Here is a 25,870-nt window from a genome sequence, read left to right as displayed (position 1 = left end):
ATCAACATCGGCCAAGAGAGAGTCCAGTGGGACAGTCTAGGCTTTTCTTAGATCTGTTCACAAGTTGTTTTATTCCTTGTAAATCATTGTTAAAACAATTTGCAGAAAGAACAAAGCAGACACGCCTTATTGCATGATCCATATCTTCATCAAAATGTGTTATTTTCAGCATGAATGAATGAAAAATAACTCTCTCAAATGGACTACATTATTATTTATCGTAATATAAACTGCACCGCCGTCCCTAACATTAGTAAATGCACAGTGGTAAGCATCACTTGTAATCTTTTTTAAAATTACATTTATGTTTTGTTTTTATTCTGTACTTTATATTGTTTGTTCTCGTTTTTATTGTTTTACTCTGACTGCTTTAACCTGTTTGTCTTTATTGGTTTTATCCCATGTGCTTTTGATTGCTCTCTCTTATTGTTTTTATTATTTGTTTCTTGTGCCTTTACCTGTGTACTCTGTAAGGCACTTTGGGTATGAAAAGTGTTATATAAATAGATTTGCCTTGCCTACATATCTAAACACAGTTAACAGTCTTTTTATAACACATGCATGAAACACAACTAGTTTACATCATTTCAATTTATTTAAACTTTCATCACATTCAGTTTTCATGTATTACACTTCACCCAAAATTTCTATTGAGCTCACATCAGATTCATACATGATTTCCACTGTTAATGAACATCAGTGTATCCCTTCATTCACCATGCTCATCAAGTCATCACACTGAAAACTGAAAACAGTTTTCTCCTGATGTTTGGTCAACAGACGGTTTTCCTGGTGTGTGTTTACAGAACAATGTGAAACAAATAGTGTTAATATTGTCATCTGCGTGGAATCATACATCTAGAGCAAGCTTCACAATGTTGTCATATTTACAGTAAACAGTTTGTGTTGTTCTCAAGCTGCAGCGATGGAGGCATCATCCAGCTGTCGACCCTGTGGCTGAGGAGAAAGAAACAGAATGCCATGCTTTAAAACACTGATTATCTTAACATTCACATAACAATGACTGCTAATTCAGTTTGTGTAGATGCATTTCTGTGAGTATGTTACCTTGACAAAGATACGTTGGGGCAGGAAGCGCCTCAGTGTGTGTGTGTTGGTGGTCAGGCAGCGGGGCAGGCTGATGTTGAGCTGTGGTAGAGTCTGGTAACCAGCCATCAGTGGGTAATAGTTGTACAGCATCTGCTGCTCTGAGCCAGGGAGGATACGCAGACGCACCTGCAAACACACACATTCACACACACTGTACAGTAAATACATTTCCTTGTTCATGCATTCTTTCCTTAAGCTCATATTTCCAACTCTGGGTTTGGCTGAAGTATGCTATTAAAATAATAATTTATATGCTAGCATTAGGTGACAGAAGACAGGATTGTTGTGGAACTGAAAGTATTAACTGTACCTGTACTGACATAGTTTTACTAGCCTATATATTTCTACAGCATAATCAAATTTGTGACCCCTTCTGGCACCCTTATGAAAAATTTGCCGGAGACATTAACAAATTATGTAGTTATGGGAGAAAGCGCCAACAGTGAAACAGCATCATGTGAGTTAAATGATCACTACATCAGACCTTGTTGAGAAAAGGCATTTCCATATCCTATTTATTGCAAAAACTCTCTTTCACAAAGGAAAAACAAACACCTCTGACCTGACCTTCTAATGCGATACTTACTAATGTGCATAAAAATATGTTCATGGAAACAGCCAGATTGAAAACAAAACTGATCAGAGCTAAAAGGCAACATGTAACACTTTTCCTTTGGTTCAGTTAAGTTACACAGATGTATTTGGAGTTTTGACTCAGCTGATGGGAATGCAGCTACATCACCTTTTCCCAACACTCTATGTAAACGTGAGCATAGTCGTACCTGTTTGAGTCCAGAGAACATGAAGGCATCAGACGGTTCAACAGCCATCTCCACCTCCTGCACCAGAGCTGTTCTGTTCTCTATGTGGTAACGAACTGAAAGAGACTCTCTGACTCGCCCAAATGATGGTAGATCTACACCAAAACAGAGACACACAGAAGTAAAATGCTGACATGCAACACAGCTGCCTGTCATAAAAATCAATCAGACATGAACACAAAGTTAAGTTAAAAGTTAAAATGTGGACAATGCATGTGATGTGTGTTTTCACTTGACTGACCAGCGTGGATGTAAAGAGGGACAGACTCCAGGATGACGTGAGGTAGAGTGACTGTAGTTTGGATGAGTGGACTGTCTGCACTGGCGGACTTCCTGTACAACAGAGTTAAAACAGAGTTAATCACTTTACAAGCCTGTTCAAAGCCACAGACCACTCCTCTCAAACTGTGTGTGTCATACCTCCTCCATGATATCAGGTACTGCCCTGTAGCCACAGTGTTATTGCTGCTGGTCACTGGTGGACACCGGAGACAGAAACACTCACTGGCACACTCATCTGTCTGCAAAACAACTGATCACACACACACACACACACACACACACACACACACACACACACACACACACACACACACACACAATAAGGTTATATCCATAGAACTCACACTCATTTTTTAATTAAAGCTATAAATGGAAAAAGGTCTTCATAAGATAACAGTAAAAACTAGTCAGGTACCATCCTGTAGCTGTGACTGAAGCTGTGGTGTGTTTGTGGTCATAGTTATCAGCTGAAGAGAGGAGGAAGCCAGCAGAAGAGGCCAAGGTGACGTTGATAGGATGTCTGTCATCAACAGGAAGGGGATGTCCACGGCTACCCGATCCAGTGGCTCAAACTGCACACACAGACAGGTCAAGATAGGATTTTCTTTATCGATACCAATATCGATACTGATACTGCACCTAGCCAAACAGCCCTCTGGTACACCTGCTTTGAAAATACAAACCCACATCCCAAAAAGTCTAGACACTGTGTAAAGCAAATTAAAACATAATGCAACGATTTACATATCTTTTTCAATGTATATTCAATTGAATACAGTACAAAGACAAGATATTTAATGTTCAAAAAAATAAAAAAAATAAATGAAATAAGTTTGGACAGGGGCAACAAAAGACTGGGAAAGTTGTGGAATGATTACAAAAAACACCTGTTCTGTGAACACTTCACAGAAACACATTAACTGGTAACAGATTAAAGTATCATTTTTTTTTATTAAAAGGGACATCATTGAGAGGCTCAGTTGTTCACAAGCAAGTATGGTCTTTGTGAAAAGCTGTAAGTGATCCAACAGCTTAAGAACAAGACTTCTCAACAAAAAATTGAACAGAATTTTGGGATTTTGCCAAATACATGACATAATGTCATTAAAAGATTCAAAGAATCCAGAGAAATCCTTGCACGTAAGGGGCGAGACTGAAAAGCAATACTGAATGCTTGTGACCTTCGACCCCTCAAGAGGCACTACATTATAACCAACATGATTGTATTAAGGACATTATTACATGGCATTACACAACGTTTGTTTCTTGTCTATGAACCAAAACATCAAAGCGAAGTCCTTGTATGTGAAAACCTATGTGGCAATAAACTGGATTCTGATCCTGAAGTACCAGCTACAAACCTTGGTGGACATAAACTTGACAGACACCTCAAATGGGACCACCGTCTCTATGGTAACTGTCTCATCCTATTGGACAACAGAACAAGAGAGGAGTGAACCAGATGGAAAAAGTTGTAAGCATCTTTAATTTAAACATGTGCAAACTGAACAAAGACAACAAACACTGTGTTGTCAGACAAGCTTCTTTACCTTATGACATTTGCAGACAATCTGACGTCCTTCCACTGTGGTATCGATGCTGTATGCCACATGGAACAGGAAGACCCGTGGTCCAGTTGACACACATTTCACATATACGCATCTCTCCAACTAGAGACACACACACAAACATTTCAGAGATACTGGAATCCCTGCTTTTTACTGTGGAGAAACTAAAATGTAAGCAGGTGTGTAAATGTGGAACTTACAATGCAGAACATGTTGTGTTCTTTTTAATTTGTGTGTACCTTTTGGCCTGGTTTGAGATCTCCTAGAGGAACGTCAGGGAGCAGGCCAGGTGCAGTGTCATCACAAACCTTTGAGCCATCGAGTGTTACATGCGTGGTTTGGCCTAGATTGGCATCCTGGCCTGAAACAATCAATCCAGAAAAACACAAAACCATAAACTATGCACTGATGTTATCTTATGCATTTGAAATATTGGCAGCTTTACCATTCCAAAAGCTCATTTAGCTGCTATACAAGACAGAGGGCCATAATATCATTTCAGGACTGTTAATGTTTCTGTGAACAGATTAAACAAATACTTAGTTTGGTGCTTTAACTCTTTCTCTGCTGTACTTGTATCAGTGTACCTGGTTTGAGGCCAGCTGTCAGCTTGACATCCTTCGCCACACCTTCCTCCTGGGATTGGACAATGAGGCTGATGCAATACATTTCATTGTTGAGTGCAGGAGGCTGGTGGCTCAGCTGAACAGAGATCTTTGGGACTCTGGAGATGATCCTGAGCAACAAAACAGGAACAGACACTGCATGCCTCTGTTGATGTGAAGACAGTATGGACCATATCTGATAGAATGTTTCCAGGCATACTGGGATTGTGCTGTGCCTGAACAAAGCCTTACATGGTACTGTGCTGCATGGTCAGGCTGTCCCAGTCCAGCTCCTGATGTGCGTCGAGACCCCGCCCCCATCGACGGGATGACCTGCTGGCCTGCAAGGCTTCGTGGGTTGAGGCTGCATCTCCACCCGCGCCTCTCCAGCTCAGAAACACACAGCGGCCACTGTCACTGCCCAGCATCACCTCAATGCCTGTCATCTATGGGTGCAAACCCAGCAACACACAGTCAGTTACATCTCTGTCTCCCTCAGAGAACACACACACACACACACACACACACACACAAAACTGTCTCACCTCTATCTTCTTGCCAACGTCTTCAGTCTTCGCCACAAAGCTGAAGTTGTAGCATTTGGTTTTTCCTGGCAACAGGCTCATACTCTCTTGCCCAGAAGGTTCCACCACACACCACTGGTTGTACTCCTACACACACATACATACACACTTTTATTGTTTTATCATTTTAAAGGAATACTTCACTCACAAACTGAATATCTGTATATCAATTATAGATGATAAAGATAACAGATAAAAAGATAACAGTTTTTATTGTAAGAGTCCACGGTGAACGAAGAATCCCAAAGCAAAGAGAATTCATGATGAATGAAGTCATGGGGGTCCACGTTTAACAATGCTTGTGCTTTCAAATAAGTTGTCCAGGTGCACTTGCACTTGTCTGTGCTTGAGCCCATTTATGCAGAAGTGTTTTTAATTGTAAGGTTTTATCAAAAACTTTATTATACCCAGGGTTTTCCCTGCACAGAGAATTAGGAGGCAGTCTGCTTTGTCAAATTCATCCCGCCACCAGCTCTTGACAAAGATCTCATGGGTGTCTTTATGGAAAACACTATTCTCTAACAAGCATTGCCATTGGTGGAATTATGTCATTTGAAACTGCAATCGTAGCATTACGCCAGCATAGTGGCGCCATATCATAATCGGCACAGTGCATTGGGAAAAGCGCAACCAAATAGAAAGAAAGGAGCCGTCTGTGCATGTGATCACAATAGGACTACCTCCACCTCGTTTTGAGCCAGGAAAAACCAGTGTGTCTAGCTTGTGTAGTGACAATCTCTTTGCTTGATCCTGGAAAAAGAAATGTTTTGTGCCCTATATCACATTTGTGCGGAGCGTACCTGGTTACTGAGGCTGACAGCCAGCTTGTTGAATGATACAGGATGAGGACAGTCAGCTCGGAGGAAAACCTGCAGTTGGATGGGCTGGTCTACATGGAAACTGGGAGACTGGAACTTGGCCTTACACTGGACTGGAGTCAGACAGAGAGAGGAGAAACATCCTTATATTCTCTTAGAACAATAAAAAAACAGAAATATTGCAGTTCTTATTGGGAATATGTGTCACACTGAACATTGCTTTAGGAGATTATCAGCCTCATGCTTGAAGCTTAGGATGCTCGAGGAGGCTTTCAATTTAATTGCCAAAACAAAACTTAGTAAATCAGGAAAAGAAAGTATCCAATTGCCTGCAGTTTTTATGACATTTATCTGAAACCCAACAGGAAGAACTTGGTGCATTGCTCCTCGCGTACATGATAAACATGTAGGAGAGCAATTATTTTGAGTGTGAACAGTTCCTTTGAGTGTTTACTAACTGAATGGGATGTAGTCCTGCACTTCTATAGTGAACTCATTTGATCCAGACAAAGCCATGCGGTCATTCCACAGCGCCCTGGCTGCACTGGCAGAGGACTGATCACACTCCGGCTCGGGGTCAGGGACCTCGTTCTGAAACAGAAAGACAATTAAAATGTGCATGAAATTAAAATGTATTTCCCTGGAGTGTGACCTGTGGCTGCTGGTCACAGTATGAGACAGCTAATGTGTGACTAGTTCCACTGTACAACAACAAACTGCATGTTTCTTTACATTACTGTCATGTTCAGTTCATGTATTTAAATTATCCCCTCACTGGATATAGCAACATTCTGACATGGCTAGGTGCCATGCTAGGTATTTGATTTGCTGAGCATGTCGTTTTTAACCCAGGTGCGATCCTTTCACTCACCATCAGGACTTTGATGAGATTCTTCTCAATCCTCGACTTCTGTTCATCCTTCAAGGTTGAAGCTAGAAGACAAGATGACTAAATCATTACCTATTCAACCATATATTATTAGAGCTGTCTAATTATGTTATGTTTTGTACTAACATTACAAGTGTTACATTTTATGTATCTAAGGATAATATTAGCTCTAAATTAGGAAACAATCAAATGGCAGATCTATCGCAATCTGTTGGCTGGACCCCGCAGATTTTTCCAGGTGAAGGACTGGGAACATTTGGCCAACAATCGCCACACACAGCAGGTTCTTCTAAAGTTTTATAGGACCAATAATTACTTATTTTAGGGCTGGGCAATATATCATGATATGAAACTACACACTGTCTTAATGGAATACTTCACACGCAAAATGATCATTTGGATATCAATTACTCACCCCGTGTTTTGCTGAATTCGTGATAAAAACTTTGTTGTCCTCACATGCCTCTACAGTGAATGAGGAATCCAAAAATGACTACTTATAGTTGTATCAGTTACCCACCCAGTGTTACATTGAATTTTTAAAGGATTTTGGTTGTCACATGCCTCCACAGATAACAGAGAATCCAAAAATGGAAAAAAAAAAAAAAAAGAAAAAAAGAAGAAAAAAAAGAACAAATTAGAGTAAAAGTGGAGCCACATTTACCAACAGCAGAACTGTATCAAAACATCTGTTTACAAAAATATCATGATATTTGATTTTCTCTATATCACCCAGCCCTGCTTGTTTTGTTTTTTATTGACTTGCTGGTCTCATGTGTTTTAGTGTTGGGTTAAACTAGTTAAAGTCTCCCATTGAAATTGATCTCAATTTTGAGAAAAGCTATTAACTGAAACATCAAGATAAATCGTTGTATGATATGGACGTTTTATCGTGATTTACAGTCATATTGTCTCGCACTCAAAACAGGTTATGTTAGAAAGGTCTCTGGCCATGGAACAATGTAATTCTAATGAAACCTGGGGGAATAATAATGAGGTCATCCACACTTGTTATCAAAATATAACAGAAGTCAATTGAATTTGAAGTAAATACAAAATGAAATACAAAGTTGGAAATTTTGTGTCATCAATAAAAAACTGCATTAGCTTCATCATAGCATGGGTGGCACAGTGATTTGCTGATAATGTCTTTGTATAAGCCTCTTGCTTACCTCTGCCCAGCAGCTCCATGCAGTATATGATGTAGTCTTTAACACTGGCCATCAGATAAGCACAGCGCAGAGCAGTGGTCAATATGGCTGTCAGGAGGCCCCACCATCGCTCTGTGCGATAGTCGCACATCACATAGTCCAACAACCTGATAACGTACCACACACACTCACTCAGATATGTTGCTTACAAACATATAGTAAGGAAACAATCTCCTTGCAACTCAAGGCTCATCACCCATCACCATCTTATTTCCACACTGGGTGTATTCCATCTTTTAATTTCTCTAACTTGACTGCAAAACATTTGTATTTTTCTCTTTCATGACAAACTGTGCAGTGAGCATTGTTGACACTTCGGGTGTAGTATTACTTTTAAGTGACTCCCAAGCCTCTGAGGGTCTACATCGGGCAACACCAAATGGCAGACCGCAGGCCAGACCTGGAGTGATTGTTGGTTCTATCCTGACCTGTGACCAATTTCTGATAAATTAATGAGAATATACAATAATCTTCACGGCGCATTGTTCTTTTCCAGCAATTGCGGCTATAGATCGCGGATGAAGCTAATAAGGCAACAGCTTCACTCAACTGAGCCAATAAAATCAACTGTTTACCATATACTTTCAACTGTTCAACAAAGTTATAGTGTTGTGAGAGAGATGGCAGCATGAAGCACAAAGCAACTGACCATGCTACTTTCTGGTTACAGACTGTCTGAGACTGTTCTCCCTGGTCTAACAAAAAAAACCACTACACATCTTGACCATGTTTGTCGTCAGCTTTCTCCAATATGACCATTATTAAAACCAAGTACTGTTCCAGGCTTACCTGTGATCTACACATGTGCTTGTGAATAGGGCTGCCACTAATGATTATTTTCATTGTCGACTAATCTGTCGATTATTTCTTCAATTAGTCGACTAATCATTTCATCGAAAAATGTGTTAAAATGTTGAAAAATGTTGGTCTGTCTCGCCCAAATCCCAAAATGATGTCATCTAATGTCTTGTTTCATACTCACGCCAAAGGGTTTTAGTTCACCGTCACAGGAGAGTGTGTAAAGCTGCCAATATTTGAACGTAAGAAGCTGCATTAAGAGTATTTTGGGGTACTTTTATAGTACTTTTCTATGAAAAATGACTCAAACCGATTAGTCGACTACTAAAATAGTCATCGATTATTTTAACAGTCGATTAGTCATCAATTAGTCGACTAATCGTGGCAGCCCTACTTGTAGGAGGAAGGTTCCTGTAAAGTTACCGGGCTCTAGATGTGACGTAATCGCTGCGCGTCCATTTTGACCGGGGGGGTAGGGGTGTAGGAATGTAGTTAGCTGTTAGCTGTTAGCGGTGTCTATAATAACTCAGTAACTCAATATACGGTCCATGAAAAAATTGTTTTTCCAGTGGATATCTTAGATACAACATGATTGAGCTAACAAAGCAGTTTTGTGTTGCTATGTGTGGTATTTATTCAGTTTTGGGAAATCACGAAGTCTAGAAAGCATCAGCTGACAGGGACAGCTAACAGCAGCAGCAAAGCTAACATCAGGACGTCATCTGTTAAAAGCCTCCTATTGTCGGATACGACATGAAACTACTCCAGTTAGCTCAATCATGTTGTAACTAAGACATCCGCTGGAAAAAAAAATTTTTTTCACGGACCGTTTATTGAGTTATTGAGTTAATACAGACACCGCTAATGGCTAACAGCTAACTACATCCATACACCCCTACGTCACCTCGGTCAAAATGGACGCGCAGCAATTACGTCACATCCAGAGCCCGGTAACTTTACAGGAACCTTCCTCCTACTCAGCCCTCTCAGTGGAAACATGGCGGTTGAGAAGGCCGGGCGAGTAGTAGTTCCTGCCCCCCAAATAGTACCAAGAACTTCTTCAGTGGAAATGGGCCTTTAGTAACTGGCCCTATTTAAGTTTAAACTGAATACCCCTGATCTACATGTAAATTATAGAGTGGAATTGTCCTTAAAAAGTTTAGCATGAGTTCTGACTTACTTTAGGGCTTTGGTGTAGTCTTTAGCATGGTAGTATTCTTCTCCCATCTGCACCACTGTGAAGGAAACAGAGATTGAGACACATATTAAGAGGAGTGAGACAAGGCTGGACACAACAAATGAAATACAAAGTACAACAGAAAATGGTCCTTGGGGGTTAAAAAAAAAATCAGAATAGGATACTTTGATGAGCATTATACCTCACTGTGATCACATAACATCAACAATAAATGCCAATTATTTTTATATCCTTCATGGTGCACCAAAGCCTCACAGATGCATGCAGGAGCTAACTAGCAATGCTTCAAGGGGGTAATACATTGATAATTAAACTCACTATGAAATACAAACAGCAGACACCAGTAGAAAATTGAAGTGCTTTGGATACTAATGAATTGAAACACTTGTCATCTTGCTGAAGGATCATTTGGAACCCCCTATAGGGCCACTGGAGGTATTTAAGGACCTGTGGAGATTATAAAGTGTAATGATACTCACTGAGGTGACTCTTCATTCGAGGACACTTGTACTTCTTAAACTGGGCGACAGCATTACTGAGAAGTGCTATTATCAGCTCCTGAGGGTGCAGAGATGGAAAGAAGCATGTTTTAATACGGCAGTACAGCAGCTTCAGGGGGCTTCTTTCAAAATGGAGCTGTGATGACAGAGGATCAATATTTCACAGCGGGAGGTGAATCTTTCTTAAGAGCATTTTTTTGCTCTAGGTGCTGAAAACTAAAAAACTAAAAACCCTCAAAAAAGACATTGTGGCAGATGGCAATGCAAACCACTATACAGAAACTGCACATAATTTCACAGGGGCTTTTCTTATCTTATTTTCTACAAACAAAAAACATCTGAATATTTGAAAGATGCTATAATCACATATAAATTACAGTACTAGTAGTTTTATGCTTAACAATTTCGGCCTTTAAGTAAATGACACAATGAAACTAATGTAGTGTATTCAGTGATACCCTTTTCCCACCAAAATGTGTGCATGTATGTGGGTTTTTGAAATGCAAGAAAGCCTGTTACAAATGCCAGTAGTCCAAAGCCATGTACAAGGCTCTGCAGCAGACGAGCATACCCTTCTGGTTTTTTTTCCTTGTGAGTCATATTCCGTCTAACAGACAGGCCAGGAAAATGGTTAGTAAACAGTAGAAAGCAGCATGGAGGCCAGTGAAATTGTTAGGGTGCTTACTTCTTTTTTTATATCTTTTAATTATTCAGTCTCTCTCTCGCAAACTCAGAAATGATTTAAGTTGGATTGATGTTCAGATGCTGCTTAGAAGTAGACTAACAGTATTTTTTGGCAGCTGGTCATTGCACCGCACTGGCAAAAAAGCTAAAATTAGCGCATCCACCTGGGTGTTGAACTCCCATCACTGCCAATCGAAACTGATCAAAGCTGGAACCAGTAAGTACCTGATAAATACCTGTGACTACTGCAGAGTCATTTGTCCCAGGAGTGAATGCTGATGGTAACCTTTATCATTACGTTCAAAAGCCAGATGTTAACAGGTGTTAGTGGGTTTTTTGTTGTTGCTTAAGTGTGAGTTCTTACAGAATGTGGTACATCTCTCTCTTTGATCTGCAGGGCCAGAATCCCACTCTTCTCTTTCTCAGCATCTGGAGGATCAATACCTGGAAAGACAACAAGCCATGTTTTACCCAGACATTTCAAACAGTGTCACAAACATTTCATTTATTATTATTAATGGTCAGGGGTGTCATGATGCTATGCTCAAAAATTTGTTGTCCGACCATTTCTAGCTAGACATCAGACAAACTGTGTGTGTGTGTGAGAACATACTCTGGTGTCCTTGTCTCCAAGGTCTCTGGCCATAGAAGTCCAGTCCCCCACTCTGGGTGTCCACTGGTTCGGAGGGGGGGTGGCTGACTCCAGCCTAGAACAACAAACCAATCCAATTAAACCATTACTGTGTGTTTTATGGGCAAGACTGTACAGACAAGCTTCCTTACACAAACTTTTATTCAGTCAGGTTTAAGGTAGTGATTGTTATTAATGTTGTTCTTCTTAATTTCTTAAGACTTTACTAAGAATTATTATAAAGTTAAGACAACTGCAGCAGCACTAACTGGTACTGCAACAGAAAACTGTGTTGTGACTTTCTTTACATAACAATTTCTGTCACTCTTCATATAAACAACAAAACTCTGAATGTCTTCCAAGGGAGAGTGTGTTCCAAATCGCATACCAACATAATTTTCATTAGCCTGGCATCACCTGACCAATTTGCAAATGCGAGTTTGTCTGAAACCTCTCAGTTCTTTTTTTTTTATTTAAAAGGGGCATTAAATTTAAAATGAAAAAATGCAATCATTTTAACTTCCCTTAAAATAATATAATATTGCACTGAGTGGAAGTGGAAATGTTAATTACATTTGTGATAAACAATTTTGATTCAGCGAAAGCTTTGACTGGTCACAGTCATGTGATCAATATAGTCAAGTGATGCTCGAGTATGTTTCCCTGTGAACAGTCTGCTGGTAATTGTTGATTTAGTATGCAGTGCGTTCGTGTGCGATTTTGAACACAGCCCACTGTCTGAAAGTGAGTGGCAATATCCCAGTATTCAAACCCTATCGTGTCTCCCCCCTCTCTATGACGGCTGGCTGTTTGCATCAGGTATGAATCATTTGGATTTCTAACATGGTCAGTATGAACCACTTCTTTTCTAGTATAACCTGGCCCTTAGATACGCATAACAGAGTAGCTGTAGCTTAATCACCTGACAAAGCTGCTGTGCCAGCTGTTTCCTGTCCTGGCTGTAACAGGCAGCTTGCTGGTAGTAGAAACCAGGGTTCTGTGTCTGGATGGCTGTCAGACCTAACTTTATTGCTTCATCAAACAGCTCACCAAATGACTGGAACCTTTTAGGAAGCAAACATGAAGAGACAGTTAAGGTTTGGGTTATGACATGTGGGCGTTATACAGTATAAGTACCGGTCTGCCTTTAGCAGGGATAAAGATTATGGTAGGTCCTAGTACAAAATGACTCTGATTATAACTGATGAGCGTGTCTCAGTCTCAATCTAACTTGTACAAAAATTATACCAACACAACTGAGGAAACACGACATACATCTAACAGGGATAAAGAGCAGACCAGGTGCATGGGTCTGTCATGCCGAGCCGGCCATCCTCAAAAATATTTATTACCTACAGCTTCATTGTTCTAGAAAAAAACAAGTTTTTTAAAGTAATGTTTTCAAACATGCAGCCCAGTAAATAAAGAGCTTACATCATTTCTCATGAATATATACAGTACATATTCTTAATTGAGGTTTAATCATTTCAACAAGTTGCACACAGGGTGTTAAAGGTAGTGTGTATCTCACTGTTTAGACATCCATGCTGCGTGCTCGAATGCCAGTTCAGCACTGCCGATCTTCTTCTTACACAGGTCAATGTGCTTCCTGAACTGGGCTATAGCATCTAGAGGAGTGTTATGCTGGAAACACAGACGACAGATCTAAAGGGACCAAAAACAGGAGAGAGATGTCAAAGAAGAAAGAGAGAAATGAAAAGTAGTTAATGGTCAGTAACTGGTTTAGGCTACCTCCTCAAGAAGAAGAAGACAGAAACTTTATTAATCCCTGTGAGGAAATTTAATTTTTTTCCCCACTCTGTTGTTGTATACACACAGGCCCAAAATCCACACACATGCACAAACAGGACCTACACACGCATTAAATGGAGAGATGTCAGGGATAGGGGGCTGCCCATGGACAAGCACCCCGAGCAGCTGGGGATTTGGTACCTTGCTCAGGGGAACCTTGGCAGTGCCCTGGAGGTGAACTGGCACCTCTCCAGCTACCAGTCCACGATCCATATTTGGTCTGGACGAGGACTTGAGCTGGTAACCCTCCAGTTCCCAACCAAAGTCCCTATGGACTAAGCTACTGCCACCCCAAAGGAATAATTTGGATCTTTTAAAGGGAAGCTGTATGAGGTACTTATTTATAGTCAGTGTATTAGCAACAGTAGATGGCGGTCAACACACCCACAGTTTGGACGAGAGGGCGGGACTGTCACAGAAGCTAAGGAATATACTGCTGTGGACACTGGGGTTAGCAAAACATATTTTAGCCATTTAATAAAATCAATATCAGTTTAAGTGTACGCTATATGGAGAATATTTTCACTGCCTTACCTTGCCGCACACAGCCCTTTCCAAACTAGAAGCCATCAGCAGCTTTAGTTCCCCATCTATGCTCTGCTCAAAGCCACCAAACTCCATTGACAAATACAATAATTTTAATTTTTAATAGTTTTTCTCAATGAAGTCTGGCTTTGAAGAGAGCAATATAACAGCTTCAACAATCCATCAGAAATCGCTGTCTGACAGCAAGGTAAAGAAGTGAAATTATTCTCAGTATAGACTACACTTAAACTGATATTAATTTTTTTGGGGTGGTTAAAATACATTTTGCTGCTGCGCCCGACAACAGCAGTACATTGTTTAGCTTTCCTGGCAATGCTCCTGCCTGCTTCTCCAAACTGTGAGAGGTGTGTGTGTCAAAGAGGAACTCCAAACAATGCCTGGACCTGATTCTCCAGAAACCGTCCAGTTCATTTGAGAAAACAGTTTGAGATACCTTGTCACTGGCCATAGTGTTGATCAGAAGAACATTTTCACCTAACAACTCCAAACAGACAGACAAAAATGTACCTTATAATTGATGAATCCAGCCATAGTTTTGATCTCCAACATATTGGTCTCATGGGCCCTCAGCTCATGAACAAGACTGTATGCAGTTCTGTAATATCTACAGACACAGATATACTTAATAAATAAGAGAAACAGCTAGAGTACGACATACAGGTCTACAAGTGCCTATTACTACCAGCAAGAAGAAACTAACTTTCTGATGCCAAAAAAGTGATATAAGAAGGTTCAATTTCATGGCACAGCAGTTGGTGTCCTTTGGTCTTTCAGAAACACAGAACAGTAGTTTGTTTCCTCTAATCATGACAGCAGCTAATGACCAATAACATCATTATTTCCAGACATTTGAATACATTTTCTTGAGATCTGACAGTATTTGTTTACTTCAGTACTGATGGAGAGGCACTGCTGCTGAGAATTTTATGTCTCATTAAGTCCCAACATGAGCCGATCACAACAAACAAGAGAGTATAATCTTATTCATTTGAGTCTAGAGGCTCAGACTTACTTGAGAGCATTCTGGGTGTCCTGCTTCAGCTCACTGAAGAAGGCAATTTTAAACTGGTGTCTGACAAACAGCAGCTGGGGACATTAGAAGACGGGAAAGAGATGAAGAAGAGGGGAGGAAGAGGATAGTGTGAGCATACAAAAGTACTTTTTCTGCCTTTCATCCAAAGTAGTTGAATTAGTGCACTCATCGAAACTAAAGCTGGAGTGCATTCATTGTTTTATTTGCTCTAATGGGGGTGGTGTGTGTGTGTGTTCTCCTACCTGATGTGTTGTCTTGTTGAGGAACTCTTTATGTGATTTGACTCGACGGATCTCAGTGTAGTAGTATGTCTGAGCATGTTCATAGAAAGCATTCTCCAACCTACAGAACCACAGGGAGGACTTCAGTTTAGTAAACATACAATGTTTGGAAAGGATCTCAATGTATTTATTTGCTGCAACTTTTAGAAATGCATTTGATTGATTTCCGTGTGAAGAATGTGCCACAGTAAAAAGGTTGTCAATGCCACAATAATAATTATAATGCATTTCCAATAATAGGAATGTAACAATACCAAAACTCCTTGATATGATAATACCACGATAAAAAGTCCATGATCTAATATTAATCACGATATCAAAAAACAAAGAAAATAATCAGAACTGGGAAAAATGTCCTTTCTTAAACTATAATTCTGTGTGTTTTTGCCATTTTCTTGTTGGGTATGAGACTGTCTCTGCGAGTCTGTCTTCTTGTCTAGTATGACTACGAACTCAGCTGTACAATCAGGGCTTGACATAAAGCTTTAAAAAATAAAATCAATAAAGATGTTTTATTACGATACAAAAAATACAATTAACAGTTAATCACAGAACAGATGTTTGACACAATGAACCGAATTCCACTATTATACATTTATCAACTAAACTCTTCAAACTTTAATCAGATTAAACTGGAAAGCCAAATAGTAGATGCCTTCTGGACCATTAGTTTATTAATTTCAAAATATCTCTCTATATCTATTAAAATATGTATCTATATGGCATTAGTGAATTGGTAACTACCTTATTATGTAGCCCACTAAGTGATCAGTGTGTGGCAGCACAAAGAGACTCTTGCCAGACAGATCACAGGCATTACAGAGAGCTGCTGCTCTCTCTGATGCTACCAGGTCCTCTCCTGCACAAACAAGAAAGTAAGTGAGGTTATGGCAGGTAACAGAAACTGGAAACTGACAGCAGTTTGGGTTGTGTTCAACAGTAAATGTAAATTTGTGAACTAATGCCTAAAGCTAGTTGGTTTAAAAGTTTGAAATTCATCAGATGTTTTTAGATAATCAGAAAACTGCACATTTTTTTAAGGTTTTCAGTACACATGGGACCCTTTTGTACTGCTGCCAGTCAGAAAGGGATAACACATGTGCATAACCTAATATGATTGAGTTAAGATGTTAACCTGGAGGTAGAGGAGTTTTCTTTTGGATTAGAACCACAGCCACCTTGGTGTTCCTTCCCTGCAGACTGGTCCTGCAGACAAACAAACACAACACAAGTGACTGCAAATGCAGTTTACCTCAGTTATTTTCCTGCTAGGGGTGTCAAGAGCTCATCTGCTGGATAGTGTCAGCTATATGAAGCCCTGTCCATTCCCAGTGCTTTTCTTGTTTATTTCAGGTATGACAGCTGTCAGAGATGCTTTCATTACTAAAGTTACTGAATACTCGAAGAAGTTCAGTAAAAATGTAATGAGAAACACTTACTATGTTGCAATAAGAGTCTTCTGGCAGAGCTGAATGATGTAGCATTTGTTATAAAGTTATTTATAAATGAAATAAATGAAGATGGATAATGGTATTTATGGCAGAGCTAACACCATGTTTTATTGAAACTGAAAAACAAATGCTGAAAAAACAAATGACAAGTTGTATCTGATGACAAAAACCAACCAGCAGAACAGACCTCCACATTTACAGTACATAAAAACAGTTTAATAAAATGTACCAGTCTAGCCTGAAGCATCTACCTGCTTGCTCACTGCAGGTAACCCAATAAAACTCCTTCCTGGGGCACCCAGTGACTCAGTAGGTAGAGCAGGCACCCCATGTACAAAGACAATGTCTTTGCCACAGAGGCCTTTGCTGCATGTTGTCCCCCCTCTGTCCCCCTTCATGCTTCTGACTGTCCTGTCATTAAAGGCCAAAAAGCCCCCCAAAATAATCTTAAACTGTTCTAAAGGGAAATAAAATGTACACCTACCTGACAATCTCCACTTTAGTTGCACATTCAGATTGCTTCTCTTTCCACTGTGGGTCATCCCAGTCCAGCTCGTAGAATAGAACAACCAGAGCTGGTACCAGGTTCAGATGTTTATTCATCCAACCTGTTTTCAGGATCCCTTTAGGAATGTACCACTCATAGGATGTTCGCTAGACAGATAGACAGAGAAGATTAACTGTTTAGAGGAAAAAGGTATACATACTGCACAGACTGCAGCATTGATCTCACATGATGACTTTCTAGATCTCTCTATCCACTGCTCACCTTAGTGCGACATTTGGGGTATTCATGATCTCCTGGGAGGACTTTGAAAGAGATAGGAACTCTGTCAGCTCTCCGGTTGGCGCAGAAGGCGTCCCAAATGGCCCGGTGCACAGCATTGTACACCACATCCAGACCGGTGAGCGCCACGAAGGCCATTGGCCGACAACAAAGCTCTGGAGGAAGTTCCCACTGGGAACCTGCCATTGTGATAGTTTAACAGTGGATACACCTACACAGGACAGGACAATGTTACTACACCAGTAACATCTTTAAAGGAAATATATTTTCTGAGATTCTCCTGCTGTGCTACTACCCTAGTACTACAAGGTTATAATGTGTCCTTAATGAGAGATAACAGTCAGAAACAGTCAGCTCCCAGCATCTTTTAGAAAAGATTTAATTATTAATTATTAATAATTATTATTTTTGACCCATTTAATGGTTTGGGACCGGCCTCTATTGCAGACTTTATAATTTTATAGTCCCTCACAAGCAATCAAATCTTTTCTGCTGGGATTCAAAATATACACACTTATATGCAAAAGAAAAAGGCATTGCAGCTTTTATTAACTATTCTCTAAAATTATGGAATATCCTTCCAAAAGCTATGAGATGCGAGCTTGGTGAACATTTTTAAGTGACAGCTGAAACCCTATTCATTTTGTCTGGCTTTTATTTAATGTAGTTATTCTTATCGTTTTCTGTTAATTTTTGCTATTCTTGCTGCTCTCTGTGCTTTTTTCGTTCGCTTTTATATTTCGTTCGTATCAACTGTCTTTTTATTGTCTCATCTCACAGTCCTTTAAGCTTTTGTGTTGCATCTTCTAATAGGGATTTTCTCTCAGTGTTTTTAAGGATTTCTGTTTCTACATTTTGGGGCCAAATTGAACAATGTGTTTATACATCTAGTTCGACTATATTACACTTCTTGACATAAAATGTATTCCGTGCAGGAAGACAGCGAGGTGTGAGTGAGTGATTACAACACAAAGTCCTCATCAAACCACCAAGCATTAACAGACAGAGCCTCTGTGGATGTCGCCGTACAGGTCACAAGACTTGCAGCTCAGCAGAGTTGAGCTAAGTAGCTGCCAACAGTGACAGCTCAGTTGTTTACCTCCTACAGACTGGAGCTCGATTGTTTATCTCCCACTAGAGGGTTTCTAGATTTCTCAGTTAGCACATCTTGTGCATATACAAATTAACCGTAGTTAACGTTACATACAAACGGAGGTGGCACATTAACGTTACATTTTTATGCTAGCTAGCACTGTAGACGTACATAAACCGTTAGGACGAAAGCGGAAGTGAGATAAGCTAGTTTGGCTAAAGCTACTGGCCTTAATAAAACGGATACATTGAACAACAACATACCTCAGTGGCATAACTTCAGGTGAATCGGTATAGTGCAAGCTCCAGCTAGCTTGGTTGAGTAAGCTAGCTGCTTCATGGGCTGTTAGTAGACCAATGGGACGGTTCTACCAAGGTTAATAGTTAACGTTAGCTAGCAGAGTGGGCGAGGTTGTGAATTTATCTAACGTTAATTCAGTGAGAAACCGACAGTGAACTATTAGTTTTTGCCTCCCTGGCCTCGTTTCAGCCACGTCCCACCGCTGGCCACCGTCCCACAGCTAGTCACTAGCGTGTCAAACTCGACAGGAGCACAAAATAATAGCTAATGTAGCAGCTGTTGCTGAAGCAGCAACAAACTAGCTAGTTAGTCATCAGCGGCGGAACTTGAACGACACTTCCGGTTTTACTTTTCAAAATAAAGGGGACACACTAATAGTGAAAACGTACTGTAATTATTTTGTTTCCATAACATGTCTGTCAGACTAGTGGAAGAAAATGTCCAAAATACACATTTAGGTGTTTATTTTAGCTCAGATTTCTGTTCTGGAATTTTAAACAAAAAGTGCACATTTAATGCCTTATTTACATACCAGTATTTAAACATGACATTTCAGAAAGCTTGTAATACAAAAACAACTTTAATGGTGATATCTGTTTGGGGTTTTTTGTACCCCATTCACATGTAGTGTCTTATTTTCTTTGTCAAAAAGTCCATAATTTTCTGATTAATGGAGTGATAAAAAGAGAAATCCAAGAACCTCTCTGTAAGACCTTTGACTAATAATATGTAAACAAGAATTTTGAACCTGACGTCATCCACTGTTCAGATTTCTGTTCTGGAAATGTATGCAAATGAGTTCATATTTAATCAGATAATATTTCATTTGTATATTTAAACATACAATTTCAGAAAACTTGTTATACAAACAATAATTGTCTAATGTAAGTAATCAGCTGAGGAAGTTTCATGGTGATATCTATTAAATATTAAATATTAAAATATTTTAGCCTACTCACCTGTGTGTCTCCCCTGAGGTGTTACCTCACAAACTACATTATTGTTGAATGATTACATACATTATCTTTTAACAAGATAGGCATATGATGAAAAATAAATGCCAATAATAATGACAATCATAATCATAACCATAGTAATGGTAATAATCCTGTCTAGCCTCATGGCATCCTAAAAAATACAAAGCAGTCTGAACGTCTATGACCTTAAATTCAGCCTTTGATACCTGTTACAGCACATCCTTTGTGCTGTACGTGAGGAGATGTTAGACAATGTCAAAGTGGGGGACAATAACTATATCTGGCATGCTATCATATTCGTAGGATAACAGTATATCTATGTGATATGTCAGTATTGCATTTAACATAAAACAGTCTAATAACATTTAATTCTAGCTTGTGTTAGGTTGCCAAATAAGCTTCATGAGCCATTTTCTAGGACCACTAGATGGCACTCTCTGTTTATGAAAGGGTTAAAAGCACACTGAATTGCCATGCCATTCCTTGAGCTTTTTTCATTATACTAAGAGCATCATCTTGAGGGGTCTACAATACAACTAATGGTTCATGAAGCTTCATGGAAATCATTAGTGTTAGGCGGAATTGGCTGGTTGCATTATTGATGATGACTTCTTGAAGGCAAAGTGCACCATGATGGATTGATTCCTGTGTGGGCAGAACACATGACATTATTACTAAATACTAGCAACATGGGATCTCCACATATAAGCCAACCTGGAGATTCAGAACAGTGCCTTAACTGGCAGTGATTCAGTGAGCTCTGGAGAGATGAGATCTGGAGCACAAAACGTGGTTATAAATAAAGATTTTAATGAGATGCAGCAGCTATGTCTCAGTATAGGCACTTCTTAGGCGCTGCAGGTTTCTTTTATTTTCTGTGCAGGGAAGAATGGCAGGGACAGAGCTTGTGCTCGCTCACATGGATAAAAAGGAGAGGGTGCCAGTGATGGATGCAGTGATGACTATAAAGACTAGTCTAATAAATAGAAGTTGAGAAATAACCAGGTGAAGAACTTAACTGAACAAACAAGTTTTGAGGACTCAACCATACATAACAGCATGATTGATATTATAGTCATTAGTCTTAAACTGGTGGCCAATCCCAGTGACTGATCTTCTTATAGGCATCATAGGAGGTCAACGAAGGCACCAACTAGGGGGAAGGTGGCAAAATTGTACTAAAATTTAAATGCAAGACTTGCATTTTTTACTGATTTAAGTTAAAGATCGAAGATTTCTTTGTGCACTCAGTAGATGTCTTTCCCTGAAGATTTGTTAAATTCCATGTTAGTGAGCACTTCTCCTTTTCCAAGATTATCCATCCACCTGACAGGTGTGACATATCAAGATGCTGATTTCAGAGCATCATTACTACATAGGTGTAGCCTACCTTTGGATAGTCACAGTAAAAGGTCACTCTAAAATGTTCAGTGTTATAACATTATACAATGTCACAGATGTCTCAAGTTTTGAGGGAGCGTGCCATTGGCATACTGACTGCAGGAACGTCCACTAGAACTTTTGTCTTTAATGTTCATTTCATTACCACAAGCAGTGTTGCTTTGGCAGTACATCCAACCGGCCTCACAACTGCAGACACCATGTAACCACACCAGCTCAGGACCTCCACATCCAGCATCCTTACCTGCAAGATTGTCTGAGACCAGCCACCTGAACAGCTGAGGCAATAATTGGTTTGTACAACAGAAGAATTTCTGCACAAACCACGAGAAACCATCACAGTGAAGCTCATCTCCATGATGGTCGTCCTCACTAGGGTCTTGACCTGACAGCAGTTCGTCATCATAACCAACTTGCGCTGTTGTGAGGCTGATTGGATGTACCGCCAAATTCATGGAAAAGCCATTTGAGATGGCTTATAGTAGCGAAATGAACCAAAAGTTTGACATCTGTGTCCTTATCAAACTGCACATTTTAGACTGGCCTTTTATTATGACCATCCCAAGATGCACCTGTGTAGTAAATGATGCTGTTTAATCAGCATCTTAATATGCCACACCTGTCAGGTGGATGCTTTATCTTGGAGAAGCACTCATTAACACAGATTTTAAAAAATTTGTGACCAAGCTTTGACAGAAATATATCTGTTGAGTGCATGAGAAAAGTCTATTCAGAAAAAAAATGTTTAGTATATATGGATAAACGGAGTCATTTCAGGGGGTTAAAGTAAATGTCAAGAAGGATGTTTTTAGGACAGAATAGAACAGGAAAAAGCCACAAGCTTTTCAGTAGATCCTCTGATAGAGTTTTTATCTGATGTGAGCATTTCTCTGCTCAAATTGCCCAAAGCACTTAGTGTCCCCAGTGTGCCTCTGAAAGAACATATAATTCATATGGAACTGATATCAACATATACCATACAAACCTATAGGGTGTAGATTGGAAGTAAGGACACTGACCTCATCTGTAAATAGTTGAGTTTTTATTTCTTCCTTTCTTTCTTTTAATGTATGTATTTTCCTGGTGGGACAAAGCTTCCATAAGAGATGAAACACAGACAGAAACTATTTGATTTGGTCTTAAACAGCAGAAAAGGTTAAAGTTAAGATTTCATAGGGTACAGGGTTATGTTTTCAGAAAATGCAAAAAAAAACAACTTCATACCACGTGGAAAATCATTTGTTAAAATAACTGTATTGTAAAATATTGTGTGGGAGGAGGGTGAGACCTATAAATAAAACAGCCTATCCCAGTCCATGTGAAGCTGCGTGGAGCTCAGCTGACTGGATAAACAAAGGTTAAATTCAAATTTGCAGCAGGAGCAGCCTATGGAGCAGACAGACAGACAGGTGCCTCCTAGCTTCCTGTCGTTCTGTCCTCCTCAGCAGACAGACAGACAGACAGATGCCTCCTAGATTCCTGTCGTTCTGTCCTCCTCAGCAGACAGACAGCCGCATCGTCCTGCTCCGGCCAGAGGACACGGAGAAGGCTGCAGCCATGGGACAGCATCTCCCCATCAGGAGCACCGGAGAGGACGGGGCGGTGTCCCTGCCTGACTGAAGGTGAGTATCCTGGATGATGCCTCTGTTCTGTGGTGTTTTGGGACCAGTTGGTCTTAATATACCGGTTCAGTATTTAACCTTCAGGATTCAGATAAGGTCTCACTGTGTGATCAGACGGCTTTGCTCTGGGTGATGGCAGCGTGCTCTCAGAGATGAAAATGACGGTGTGGTTTGGGTGTTATTGACTGGGTGGGGAAGATGATGCGGTGAATCAGCGTTACTGTAGGTGCCGGTACATTATAGACCTGACATACGTCGTCCCGTATCCTGCATATAAAATGACACGCCAAAGTCCATTGAAGAAACTCGCTCATTTGTATGATTGTGACTTTTCGGATGTACACTTATTAAATAAAATTAAACCAAAGATATTTCTGAAATGTATGGAGGCCACTGGTGAATTCGGTTTCATTTGATCCACCAATTTCCACTAATTCCAACGTTGTAAACTTTAAAACATGTTCCACCAAAACACAACACGCCTCGCGTGACCAGGTGCAAACAGCGTGCTACTACGTGTTTAAAGTAGAGTAAATTACACAGGGATATGATGATTAATGGACTCTGTGTGAGCCGAATTGAAGAGAAGCGCTATGTGATTGAATAAAAGTATTCAGACACTTTTTAAGACTTTGGGAGCTACAGACAAGTAAAGCCGCTGAGAGTGATTAATAATATAGAATGGGAGGACGATACCTTTACCATCAACTGTTAATAAAGACCAGCAGCAAGGAAGGAGTGGCGCGGCTGATGCTGTGGGGGGGGGGGGACAACACTGAAGCAGGCCCATTAATGACCTCTGAATAAGGTTGTGGATTCTCATTGGCAGTCATCCGTGTTTATAACATGGACAGTTCAGGAATGTAGACTAACCAGCCTCAGTCAGGGGAATAACTGCAAAGTTCCCAGCGATCCCACGGAAAGTTGATAACAATCAGATGCCACTTGCTATAGCCTAACTATTTCTGTCATCAGCTGTGATGTGGAAAAAGTGACCAGATCAGTTGTGTTTATAAAAGCACTGTTTCACACACACACACACACACACACACACACACACACACACACACACCTTTCTATCGTATCTGTCTATCTATCTATCTAGATAGTATATACTGTATATATGTGTGTGTGTGTGTGTGTGTGTGTGTGTGTGTGTGTGCATTTTAGGTGGTAGCATCCATACTTTGGGAGTTCCCAAAGGAGTCAGTCAAAGAGCACGTGCAACACATCTTACAAGACAAGCTGATAGTTGATAGTTTCATTGAGCCGAACAAGGAAGCAAGGGATTCAATTCTCCTAATGGACCACTTAGGTCGTCTGAACAGTCACTGGTTGTTCCTTACACTTGCTACCCTTTTCAAGCTGTTGCACCCAGCTTATGGAATGCTCTCCCTTTATCACTGTGATCCCTAGTTGCACACACAAATGTTAAGAAGTAATTAATAACAAAAATAAAACGTGCAGATGGATCTTAAGGCCTAATTGTATGGCACTTCAGTTAAGGGAAAAGGTATAGGATAAATGCATATATTTTAGTGATGTAATGTTTCCCAAATGTATGGTTCGGTTCAGTGCCACACAGTGGTGTCACTGTTAGGTACGTTTTTTCAATATAGCAAATAAGTAGGAATGCCAAAGAAAATTCCTGGATTTTTAACATTTTTAACTCACATCATAAAGTATGATGGGTTTTTATAGTACAGTATACTGCCTGTCACATGAGCTGCCTTGTTGAGCACAGTGGCACTGAGACCATTATATTAAACAAAGTTTTAGTTTTTTATTTTATTTTCCAAATGTACTGGGATTAGTTCAAATAATACCTACCTGCTAATTCCTGTTTGATTGTGAGTGGTCTGGAGGCAACCCATGCTATCTGGAGAATATCCACCTCCTATGCATTGAGCGACATGCAATGAAAAAACACAGCTATAGAATATTTTGTGGTATCAGTCAGCCAGAGATGCATTGATTTTGGACTGTTTTTGGACTCTTTTGCATGTGTTTTGAAATGCAGGAACCCACACAAACACAGGAAGGACAAGGGGGGACATTCAGACCAGTCGTGCACGCAGTCCTGAACAGTAAGGCAAGGAAAACAAATTACATACTGTTAGTCTGAGGTGATTCACTCTCTTAAGGTGTGAAGGATCAGGAAAACATTTAAAGGAATCTGAGATGGATGTATGTATGTATGAAAGTATGGATTCCCTTTGTCCCTGTAAATTAGAGGCATGGTGGTAATAAAAGTCGGGATGAAGATGGTAAAATTAAAGCTGATGCTAATCTGCTGATGTATTGACTGTCATGGTGATTAGAGATATGAGTGGTGTTTTTAAGAAAATCATGAGGCTGACGAAGTAAATGTTTTTACTTTTATGTGTCTTAAATAGCACTAAACGTGGAAAGTTTAGCATCACTTCACACTTCAGATTGACAAATATTACTGGAGTGTGATTGTGCATTGACTTTCATTAAGACAGATCTTTTGGACAGTTAAAACCTTGGAACAGACTGGAATCTTGGTTCAGTATTTTAGTGTCGTATTTATTGCCTGGCAGGCTTTATTGCCCTTTCCATTAGGTGATTTCAGTAGCACAAAGGAGAGAGCAGAGTGGACATGCCCATTAATAGCAACAGCCTTCTACAAACATACAGGAAGTAATCAAACCAGGGGAACCTTAAATATCCAAAAGCACCCCAGTAAATACTTATTAAAGTCACTTGATCCATATTTGTGACTTAAATGAATAAAATTAACTTGGCATGACTTCTTTTGTTAAGGTTATAATGTGACTTTTAATAGCTTGAGCTTAACACATACAGAGGTGTGATGGAACAGAAACTTTTAATTAACATTTCAGT

The 25,870-nt window shown here is 39.9% G+C and overlaps 2 protein-coding genes across 3 annotated transcripts in view; one reads left to right on the top strand and one right to left on the bottom strand.

The window, feature by feature from the left end:
* Positions 1-576: 576 nt before the first annotated feature.
* Positions 577-19,329, bottom strand: trappc11 (trafficking protein particle complex subunit 11). The gene is made up of 30 exons (XM_049586093.1): positions 18,966-19,329; positions 17,592-17,820; positions 17,307-17,476; positions 16,507-16,577; positions 16,116-16,230; positions 15,333-15,432; positions 15,070-15,143; positions 14,565-14,661; positions 13,231-13,364; positions 12,622-12,763; positions 11,682-11,775; positions 11,433-11,512; positions 10,364-10,442; positions 9,867-9,921; positions 7,850-7,995; positions 6,660-6,721; positions 6,247-6,379; positions 5,771-5,901; positions 4,932-5,057; positions 4,639-4,832; positions 4,369-4,517; positions 4,021-4,142; positions 3,764-3,883; positions 3,575-3,640; positions 2,629-2,785; positions 2,352-2,463; positions 2,173-2,264; positions 1,893-2,026; positions 1,069-1,236; positions 577-957 (listed from the first exon to the last, which is right to left on the bottom strand). Exons 2-30 carry the CDS (start codon positions 17,793-17,795, stop codon positions 913-915), a joined length of 3,372 nt encoding a protein of 1,123 aa, XP_049442050.1. The 5' UTR covers positions 17,796-17,820; positions 18,966-19,329; the 3' UTR covers positions 577-912.
* A 3,363-nt stretch (positions 19,330-22,692) lies between these two features.
* The window catches only part of rell2 (RELT like 2), a 29,347-nt gene continuing 26,169 nt past the window's right edge, over positions 22,693-25,870 (top strand). The window contains exons 1-2 of one of the 2 annotated variants that reach the window (XM_049586092.1): positions 22,693-22,789; positions 22,845-23,002. The gene's annotated coding sequence lies outside the window, so the exon portion shown is untranslated. Of the gene's footprint in view, positions 23,003-25,870 lie in introns of both variants that reach the window. The other variant, XM_049586090.1, reaches the window with a different exon arrangement.

The sequence above is a fragment of the Epinephelus fuscoguttatus genome, linkage group LG9, assembly GCF_011397635.1.
Source record: "Epinephelus fuscoguttatus linkage group LG9, E.fuscoguttatus.final_Chr_v1".
NCBI lineage: Eukaryota > Metazoa > Chordata > Actinopteri > Perciformes > Serranidae > Epinephelus > Epinephelus fuscoguttatus.
Note: the sequence above shows the minus strand (reverse complement) of the source record. Positions and strands in the feature narration are given on the sequence as shown.

Coding starts and splice junctions, on each gene's coding strand:
- trappc11 (XM_049586093.1), bottom strand. CDS start 17,795: ATGGCAGGTTCCCAGTGGGAACTTCCTCCAGAGCTTTGTTGTCGGCCA. Junction 13,365..14,564: donor CTGGATTCATCAATTATAAG/GTACATTTTTGT, acceptor TGGTCCCTTTAG/ATCTGTCGTCTGTGTTTCCA. Junction 4,833..4,931: donor ACGTTGGCAAGAAGATAGAG/GTGAGACAGTTT, acceptor TTGCACCCATAG/ATGACAGGCATTGAGGTGAT.